At 33.1% G+C, this 11575-nt stretch overlaps 1 protein-coding gene across 1 annotated transcript in view; it reads left to right on the top strand.

The window, feature by feature from the left end:
- The window catches only part of LOC123502165 (soluble guanylate cyclase gcy-34-like), a 31624-nt gene that overhangs the window by 949 nt on the left and 19100 nt on the right, over positions 1-11575 (top strand). Inside the window, exons 3-8 of the mRNA XM_045251394.1 lie at positions 1512-1665; positions 4336-4433; positions 5421-5555; positions 5909-6034; positions 6942-7095; positions 10143-10354. Of these exons, the coding sequence (XP_045107329.1) occupies positions 1512-1665; positions 4336-4433; positions 5421-5555; positions 5909-6034; positions 6942-7095; positions 10143-10354 (879 nt within the window). The remainder of the gene's footprint in view (positions 1-1511; positions 1666-4335; positions 4434-5420; positions 5556-5908; positions 6035-6941; positions 7096-10142; positions 10355-11575) is intronic.

Below are 11575 nucleotides of genomic sequence, written 5' to 3'. Positions count from 1 at the left end.
TTAATTGTCCTCTCGAAATCTGTCTTTCCGAAGCGTGTCATGTGATTTTTTTTTTTTTTTTTCAAGAATTTAATGAAATGTCCAAAATCAACATAACCTCGTAAACATCAACCTCAAACCACTGGCAAACTCTTTATAGTGATGTAACGGATGTTTTTATGAGAGAAAAAAAAAAACATTAGACATATTTTCCAGGAATATTGGAATTTCAAATTTACAATGCATACAGAGATATTGTACTAATGGGATTTGCTAGTACGTGTAAGGTTGTGTAAGTCCAAGAGGAAGACAATAAACGCTGTTCAAAGGTTCCCAGTGTAATAATAATAACGGCAAAGGTACAAGCGTGACCTGATGGGCTCTGGGGCCTGGCAGTGACTAATGTGACATGGGCGCCTGAGGTTAGAAGCCAGACAGTGGTCCACAGACAAGAGAATGTGAAAAGTGCGCCAAGCGAAATGAATAAATTAATATGAACAGTTATCTTAATAACAACAATCAAAACTATAAAAAGAAGAGAAAATGAACTTACCATATATATAGTAAAGTGAGGATAGAAAAAAATAGCAAAATGAAGAAATATTTTTCGCGGATGTGGTTGAACATTTTCATGTAACCTGGTTTGATTTACTCATTGTTATTTTTATTATGCATTAATGATTTGGATAGTGGAATTAGTAGTGCAAGTACTTATTGCGCTGAAAATGTATACTTTTTTTTTGCGGCCACTATTATATATATATATATATATATATATATATATATATATATATATATATATATATATATATATATATATATATATATATATATATATATATATATATATATATATATATATATATATATATATATATATATATATATATATATATATATATATATATATAAATCCTGGTGTATATATCTAGAGCTGCGTTTTCGCAGTCAACTTCAAATCAAGTTGATGTTGAGGATTATTAGTGCACTTGCCAAACGCGCCACGCATCTTGCTCCCTGGCAGGTGTATGAGATTGTCGTGACTCCCAAATACTATTTATACAGTTTAAGTGGCACTTATATCCATATGGAAAATTTTGAAAAATATGAGGCTAAATATATATATATATATATATATATATATATATATATATATATATATATATATATATATATATATATATATATATATATATATATATATATATATATATATATATATATATATATATATATATATATATATATATATATATATATATATATATATATATATATATATATATATATATATATATATATATATATATATATATATATATATATATATATATATATATATATATATATATATATATATATATATATATATATATATATATATATATATATATATATATATATATATATATATATATATATATATATATATATATATATATATATATATATATATATATATATATATCAATAACCTTTTTGCCAAGTACAGCAGAGCTGCTAATATTACCTAACTTCACTTTTATTTCCAGACTGAACGTCGCCACTAGACAGGGGCGACACCTTCACTTCCTGCAGATGGTGATACTTCCACTTGTGCCAATCGCTGGATTAATCATCCAGAACTGCATTTCCATGGAGGCTGTAATCCGCTACCAGGGAGACATCAGCCGAGTGAATGATGGGGTAAACTCATGTCCTCAACGAGTATGAAATATTATTTACATTACGTAGTGTGAGATTTTTTTTCCCGTCGAAAAAAAAAAAAAAACCCAACAACAACAACTGGTCATATGTAAAGAAATTTTCTTACTTTGAATAAGTATGCTTTTTCAAGACTTTTCCTTATTTAATCAATTTATTCATTTATTATTTTTTATGGTAAAGACAAACTAAAGCATATTTAAGCTGATAAAATTATAGACGTAACTGTTAAGCTTTGAGAATAGATTCCTTGACTGGTGAGTTGGCAAAGAGAGGTAGGTTGCGAGCCCTTTTTCCTTTAAAAGAGGTCTAAGAAATTATAGATAAATACCTTTTTGGCCATGACAAACTTGTGACAACATTCTTAAACTGAAATAAGTAAATAAATAATGCTTAGTATCAAGTTCACCACATACAGTAACAATCTTACTTATCTTTGTCGCATCAAACGCTTGTACCGAGTAAGGCCAACTTCAGACTTATCTCAAAAATTGTCAGCTGAAATATTCTTACTCACTCTCTATCTTTCAACTTCTGTTGCTAAACCTGTAACTCCAAGGCTCTCAGACCCCTCCTCCTTAAATAAGTGTAATACGTTATCATCAGTAATACTAATCACAGCGTTATTAATCTGAATCTTTCTCTAAATTAATGACTATCTCCATATTCTCCTAAAGCGGCCTTGAACACATTGTTCACAAAAAATGAAGCACCGTCTGTCTGGATACGACGAGGCATATCAAAATGTGAAAAAATGGAGAACGGTTTTGACAATAATTTTGGCTGTAATTACTCTAAGTCAGTGGTTCTTAACCTTTTTCAGTTCTCGCACCCCTTGGTATCTCAGAAAGATTTCTCGTACCCCCTCCAATATGAATACTATACAAACATGAAAAAAATAGTGATAGTGTTTACAGCACTAACTTAAAAAAATTAGACAATTACAGTAAGAGAAAAATTAAGAAAATATATGTTTTGCTTTCTCATGGTAAATATACGGTACCATTGCACAGGCTACCATGTCTCGTACCCCTGAGTTTAAGGTTTCGTACCCCTTGGGGGTACAGGTACCCCAGTTTAAGAACCACTGCTCTAAGTGGAGTGCCATGGTCTATTGAGTTGACACATCCAATATATATATATATATATATATATATATATATATATATATATATATATATATATATATATATATATATATATATATATATATATATATATATATATATATATATATATATATATATATATATATATATATATATATATATATATATATATATATATATATATATATATATATATATATATATATATATATATATATATATATATATATATATATATATGCTAATTGATGTGGTGTTTGACATTCAGTGTTATTCGGGTACTGTTACTACTGAAGAGGTACCTCAGATGCCTGTACTTAACATGAATATCTTACTTATAGGCGATTGCACTGCCTCTTTCTTCTCGGCACTAATTATGAAGGATCAGCTTGAGGCTTCGGCGTAACTCTTGTCTTTGGAGGAAGAATTATTATTTCCTTGTGTGCAGTGATGCGCACCATGACGCAAGTCTGTTGTGTCTGGCTTTGATGACTTAGTCTCACTACTCTTTTATAGCAGTATGTGCTTCCTAGCCATTCCTTAGAAGATTGTGGCCTGGGAAGGAGAGGCCTAGTGACTGCTCAAAGGGAAGATGAATCCCTCCCACCGCTGTTCAGTTTGATAGTCGATGACACGAATTTGGTCCCATCACTACTGCTGTGCAGACACTGATTGCTCCCTACCTATTCACAGTGTGATGCACTCTCGGAAGCTGTAACTTAGATTGCTGCTCCAGAGCCGTACATGAAGTCATTCTTACAGTTGGTTCATGACCTCCAGCTCGCGGAGTACCTCGACATCAAAAAAATCAGAAAGAAGTTGCTAAAGCACTTTTTTTCTGACATCACCTTAATAAAGATCTTGTAGCACGAGACAGCCTGCTACTACTGCCAAGTAAATTAAAAAAATCCTGTAGCCCCTTTGATTCATTTACCACTTGCACTTAAGCCATTCTCTTTAGTGCAAATACTAGAGGATACTAATTTTTATTGATCATATATATATATATATATATATATATATATATATATATATATATATATATATATATATATATATATATATATATATATATTGATCATGTATAATCATATATAATTATTATTATTTTCTTTTTAGAAATGATTGAATAGTACGAGCGTTTGAGTCTCATATGATGGATGATGATGACTAAACAAAATGCAAATTGAAATGAAAGAGTGTGTTGCTGAAAAAAAAAAAAGCCTAATGGGTGGAATGAGCGATGGACGAAGATTGTCGCATGTCACGTTCACTTTGGAGGCTGCCGTTTGCCGTCTGGCGCTGCTTGCACATGAAGGCTTTGTTTGGCTAATAATACATATCTGGTCTTTTAATTTCCTCTTCTACTATTCACTTCCTCGTATTTTTTCTTTGAAAAATTTAATCACTTCTTTCTGACTTTTATTTAATGATCAACAACACAACTTATTTCCTAATATTGAAAACTGCTCACACTTCAAATTTGATAAACTATTAGAAACAACGTTTATTTTTATATTCGTCTATTTTTCTCTTTCATCAGGTTGAGAGCACTGTAACGCTTGGCATCTTAGTGTCAGCCATTCAGACGGAGAGACTGAGTGTGGCATATTATGTCTTCACCAACGGTTCTTTGTTAAGGTAGGTCTCTCTCTCTCTCTCTCTCTCTCTCTCTCTCTCTGCTCAGTTTCAAGCACATGTCTTCCACATACATTTCTAGAAATAAGTTTCACTCCCTCTCTCTCTGTCTCTGTCTCATTGGAACTGACCTCCACCGATCCTTCCTTCCTCCTTGACCTCTCCTCCTCTTCAGCAATAAAACTGTCGGAAAGGAAACTCGGGAAGAGGTTACAGGGATGAGAAGCTGTAGGAATTAAGTTTAGAAACCAATGCTTTGTCCCAGACTCTCTCAAAAACTTAAAGGTTTCATCAATGATCTTAAAGATAGTTTTCAAGATTCAGCAAGAAAAGCAAGGCCAACACCAAAATGTCCACGAGGGAACCCATAGTGGTGATCAGATATAGATAGGAGAGTGATATTGTGAATAGGAAATAATGAAATTTTTTCTTGAATATAAATTTAGAAAATACTATAGAGGCAGGATGGCAGTGGTTCCATCAGTTTGGAATATTACGTTGAAATATCACGTATAAGATGAAAACACGCTGTTACACAAAGCTTGGAATAGGTAGAGAGAGAGACAGAGAGACGAATTTATGCCTCCATTCCGACATTTACCTGTAGAGCCTTCCATCACCTGAATCTCATGTGCTTAATATATCTGCCCGGAATCATGACTAGTGTGTTTTCAAACTTGCCAAAGACCCGTTCATTAAAAGAAAATGTCAAAATCTTCCAATATCCGCCTACCCTCTAGACATCACTACGAATTTATCTATCAAAGTTATTGATATATGTAAGATAAAATAACGTTCCCAAAACTTATTTTACTCGGATTTAAAGCCGTCTATTACAAATCTGTTGCATAATGGTGTTTGCTTTTTTTTTTTTTTTTTCTATTATCGATGAAAGGACATGATTGCATGTTGCTAGAAAGTCTTATGCTAAGGTTACTGCTATTAGTAAAAATCGACAACCTCGTAATATTAATAATATGCCTCCCAAAGATCCAACCTCAGCCGAACGTATGCAGAAACCAACAAAGTAGTGAAGGATTTGATCACGTGGCCTCAGATTGAAAAGGACCAGTCAGACCTCTTCGAATCACCACAGCATTTTCAAATAAGACTTAATGACTTCAGGTAAGGACAAGCAAAATAAATGGAAAGGAAGATCTGATTTCAAGGATATATATATATATATATATATATATATATATATATATATATATATATATATATATATATATATATATATATATATATATATATATATATATATATATATATATATATATATATATATATATATATATATATATATATATATATATATATATATATATATATATATATATATATATATATATATATATATATATATATATATATATATATATAAATAAATGTGTGTGTGTGTGTGTGTGTGTGTGTGTGTGTGTGTGTGTGTGTGTGTGTGTGTGTGTGTGTGTGTGTGTGTGTTTCTCTTCATGTAGGCGTAACGTGGACTCATCTGATGTGTACATTCGAGACAAAATGGAATTCTATGAGCAGATAACCACCCCGCTCATCCGCCAGCTAATTCTCAAAACCTCCAGTACAACCTCACCAGGCCTGTGGCAGTACGTTACGTGGTTATTCTAATGTATTTAGATTGCTATTAGTATTGCCAGTTTTACTATAATAATAATAATAATAACAATAATAATAATAATAATAATAATAATAATAATAATAATAATAATAATGATATCAATAACAGTAATAGTAATAATAATGATAATAATAATAGTAATAATAATAATAATAGTAATAATAATAATAATAATAATAATAATAATAATAATAATAATAATCATAATGATTAAAATAATGATTACATTATTATTATTATTATTATTATTATCATCATCATTATTATTAGTTATTATTATTATCATTAATAGTAGTAGTAGTAGTAGTAGTAGTAGTAGTAGTAGTAGTAGTAGTAGTAGTAGTTGTTGTTGTTGCTGTAGTAGTGGTAGTAGCAGCAGTAGTAGTAGTAGTATTGATGATGATAACAGAAGCTGCTGTTTTTAATGTTGTAGACGTTGTTGTTATCAACACTACTATTGTTGATGTTTCGTTTTTGTCGCTGTTGTTTATTGTTGATATTGTTGTTTTCGTTTGTTGCTGCTGCTGCACCTATAACTGCTGATGCTGTTGTTGCTATTGTTATATATATATATATATATATATATATATATATATATATATATATATATATATATATATATATATATATATATATATATATATATCAGAGAGAGAGAGAGAGAGAGAGAGAGAGAGAGAGAGAGAGAGAGAGAGAGAGAGAGAGAGAGAGAGAGAGAGAGAGAGAGAGAGAGAGTAATCCCTGAAAACAAGTTGAACGAATTATCCTTTTCATACTAAAACATTTTATCCTCTTTTCTTGAACATCCACTTTTCCTCAATAATTATTCCATTCCCCTTCAGTATTCTCTAGGAATGCCGTTGCTTATTTTCTAGGCTTGTTGAGGCGTACAAGAGCATGATACATGCCATAGAAAACATGGGCCGAAGTGTCATTTATGGTCTGAACTACTATGGTCGTGGTCACATCGACCAAATGGGACTTTACCACTACGTCAGGTTAAGAGCTATTGCTACCTCTGGCATACGGGTAAGTCTCTCTCTCTCTCTCTCTCTCTCTCTCTTTTATAAAGATAGGTGCTAATGGTACTTATAACCACGATGTAAATTATCTATCCATAAAAATATTAACAAAACAATAGTAAAGAGGCAAGACAATCAGATAAATGATTTTTTTGGGGAAGCATAGATATCAGAAAAAAAAAAAATTATATTAGAAACTGAATAATAAGTGAGAAAGTGATTGATGTTCGGTGCCGCAACAGCCACGGTCATATGGTGCTGCAACCAATTCGTAGGAAGGTAAAAGCTAAACAAAAAAAATCTAAAAGCATCTATATACTGAAAAGAAAAAAAAAAAAAAACATGTAAGAAGTTAAAAAAGAAAATCATAAATGAAACACAAGTAAAAGAAGAGATGCGAAGGACATTACATGGATAGAAGACCGTCCTCCTCCAGATAGTGAAGAACATCATAACTCATAGAGCGATACTAGGGGCCTAGGACCCGACATAGACTGAAGCCTTGGACTAAAGATACTGTTAGCTCGCAAAGCGTATCAGGCAGGGGCCAACACCGACAGTCAATCTTGATGAAGACAAGCCACCTTAGACAGAGGAGGAGTAACGAATACATAGGCGGACAGGCTGAAAGTACTTTATTTTCCTGAGGCATCCCCAGAATACAACACTGGCTGACGACGTAGGGAATGCCTGACGTGGCAAATACAAGCATTTGGAAATACTTTTCAAATTGGATGTAGAAAAGGCATCAGAAAATCCTGTTACAAATATAAAGGTAAAAAATGTTAATTTAACATGTCATAGGTAACAAAGAAAATGGTCTCACCAATCCATTTCTTTTTTAGGGAAGCTTACACAAATAGTAAATGAGATCCAACAGATACCATCCTTATCACAACACCTGTTATAGAAACGGTGCAGTACATCATAACCCGAAGAGAGACACTAGGGGCGCAGCACCTGACATTCACTGCAGATACCATCTTCATCACGATACCGATAATAGAAACAGTGCAGTACATCATAATCCAGAGAGAGCCACTAGGGGCGTAGCACCCAACATAGACTAAAGATACCATCCTCATCACGAGACCTGTAGTAGGAACGGCTGTGAGGGTCAATCAAACTGGACTATTCGACCAAAAAATGACACACAGTAAGAGACACTAAGCAGTCATCACAGAATGGTTGGTGATCTCCGGATATTATATAATCATGGTTGAGACTTGTGTGACTTATCCTAAGAAGCGCAATAGCCGTCCGATAGCGGCTATCACGTACTTCAGCGTAAGTTCAAGGATGAGACAGTCCTAGAAAAAGTCGGTCATTTTTTAATATTGTATCTCGGACAGACCACCGCTCTTGCCATCAAGTAATGACTGCCACATACATCGTCGGAAATGCATCTATACACTGGACACCCTTTTGGGAACACCCTAGCTACTGTCCCATGGGCAGGCTGTCAGCCCTCTCGTTCTCATGCACACTGACTGGTCAGGAACCCAACAAAAATCAGTGTGATATCTCCCACTTAGAAGTATATATATGAACATTCAAACGCAGATAAAATAATGTAAGCAAGAGAGACTGTGGCGTAGTGGATAGGGTGGAGAGCATGGGATCAGGCAGACGCCCACTCGTAGGTTCGAAATCCCACTACATACCACATTGAAGCTATGCCATTTGTCAAGTGGATTAAAGTTACCTACATGACACCATGATGCCCAGATTCCAGGTGGTTACACCGAAGATGCGCTTGGGTGGTGATATGGGTGATATGGGTACCACTATAAATAAAATTGCCTGCACCACTAAAGGGAGGGAGCTTAAGAGCGTTTTCTACATATACTCTTCAAGTATACCTACAGGCGCTATAGGCCATAACATAAAAAAAAAGGTCAGGTAAATGAGACAAGCACAGATAGAGCACTACATAAATCTGTAAATGCTATGAAAAAAATATTTGCAAGAACTGTAAAAATGATCTGCAAAGCTAAAATGATGAGAGACAGCTCGGCCGAAAAAAAACTGAAGAAACGGGAGGTAGACTATCGTGGACGCAAAAGCAAGTCAAGTTGTTTGTCTCATAGACGCAACATCCAGCTTTCATATCCAGACCTGAATTTCTCCAGGATTGGTCACCACCACTCAAATATCTTCGCTCAGACTCTGGTACAGAAGTGTCTAAGGTGCTAATATCCAACCCAGAGCAAGCATGAGCATCAGTTGCCTTTATGAGTGTATATAACGCTTTATTAATAGTCATAAAATTTATCATTTATCGAATACTTAAACCTCAGACTGACACAGTTCCGCACAATCAAATCATATTACCATGCACTTCACGTAATTTTCTAAGAAAATACTGCAAATTCCTTCATAGTAAATAAGTAAAATTCAGTGTATCCCACGTAGTATTTCAGTGAGAAATGCTCACTATTAATTGATTTATTGGCCAAAGTAAATCGCCCATTCTACTCCGATATGACAATACTCACGTCCACTTTGAAAAAAAAAAAAAAAAAAACTGCGTTTATTAATTATTTCATAACACGTGTTATTTGGTAACGCATATCAGTAAAACAAGGTCTAAAATTTCTCCAGGAAAGAGAATCATAGACTTACTTAAAATAAACTGCAATAATAGAAAATATAAGGTGCAGTCATTCAGAGCAAAGTGAACTAAAAACCCTTAAATCACAAGACCAAACAATGTCATAATGTCATATTCATGCACAGTTGTTTGGACCTGGTACTAATAAAAAAAAAATAAATAAATAAATAAATAAAAAAAAAAAAAAAAAAAAAAAAAAAAAACACCGCTAAATCAATAAATTGAACAGCGGTGACCATCATTTCAAAATTTCGAATTCACCCAAGGAGTTTGTTCAGGTGGAATTTTTGTTAAATTTAAAATACAATTCAAAGGTTGCATTTGCCATTGACACTGATATAATGCCTTTACATGCACATTTCTATTCAGTTAAATGAAGGTATTCAATGCTATAGAAACACAATATTCAATATATAACATATCGTTTCTTTTATTAACAGACCACACTGGAATTTTCTAAACGCAGCGCCGCACGCATTGAAAAGATACAAGAGCAGGAGTATTTAAGTGAAATCCGTCTCTGGGATAGTGAAGTGCGAAGAAACAAGTATATTAATGGCTCGTCAAGAGCGGCAACTCGCTATATCACTTTCATGGCTCGCTACCTGGATGACCTCAAGAAAGCACAGGGCCAACTGCAGGATGAAATAAGGTAAGAAAAAAAAATGGTAATAGTAGTCACAATATCATTCATATTGAATATATATATATATATATATATATATATATATATATATATATATATATATATATATATATATATATATATATATATATAAAGGTTTTGACAGCATTTTCTGCCAATCCATTAGTGGATGGATGATAAGGAGCACTCGCTATGTGATGAATACCATTATTTGAAATGAAAGTGGCAAGTTCTTTGCTGACAAAGCAAGGTCCATCATCACTCACTAGCATATCTGGTATTTCATGTATACAAAAGAGAGACCTCAAGTTAGAAACCATTATCTGAGGTAAACATCTACTAGTTGGTATAATTTCCAACCATTTCAAGTAAGCATCAGTTACAACAAGAAACATTTCGTTACTAAAGGGTCTGGCCTAGTCCACATGTAACCGAGAGGAAGGTTTGATCAGAAACTCCCATGGATGCAAAGGTTTAGGAGCAGCGCTAATTCTGTTTTCTTGACAGATGAGACAAGAATTTACCTTTCTCTCTAAGTCTTTATCAATATCTGGCTACCACAAGTAAGAGCGAGCTAAGCGCTTCATCCTTACTATACCCGGATGAGTATTATATAATTTTTCAATTATTTTCTCTCTATCTTGAGGAGGTATTACAACTCTCTTGCCCCACATTACACAACCATGCAGTACCGTTACCTTATGTCTATGGTTTAAGAAAGATTTGAACTTTTCCTTATCCATTACATTTTCAGACCCGCCTTGAAGAATGCTTACTATCTCTAACTACTGACAGTACTGGATCTCTATCTGTCCAGCGCCTTTTGTCTTCAGTTTTGACACATGAATTATTGAACAATTCAAGTAACATGAATAATCTGGTCTCCTACGGATGCCTTTCATTGGCAATCTTGAACAACCTGGTCTGCAACATAATGTATAGTCATAACCAGATAACATTTGGGACCAACGAATAATTCTACCAGAAGCAATGTGAAGTATACCATTTTTTTTCACCAAGGAATCCTAAAAGTGGCTTGTGTGTGTGTGTGTGTGTGTGTGTGTGTGTGTGTGTGTGTGTGTGTGTGTGTGTGTGTGTGTATATATATATATATATATATATATATATATATATATATATATATATATATATATATATATATATATATATATATATATATATATATATATATATATATATATATATATATATATATATATATATATA

The sequence above is a fragment of the Portunus trituberculatus genome, chromosome 10 (genome assembly GCF_017591435.1).
Source record: "Portunus trituberculatus isolate SZX2019 chromosome 10, ASM1759143v1, whole genome shotgun sequence".
In the NCBI taxonomy this organism is placed as follows: Eukaryota; Metazoa; Arthropoda; class Malacostraca; order Decapoda; family Portunidae; genus Portunus; species Portunus trituberculatus.
The sequence above is the reverse complement of the archived record's forward strand: the minus strand, read 5'-3'. Positions and strand labels throughout refer to the sequence as shown.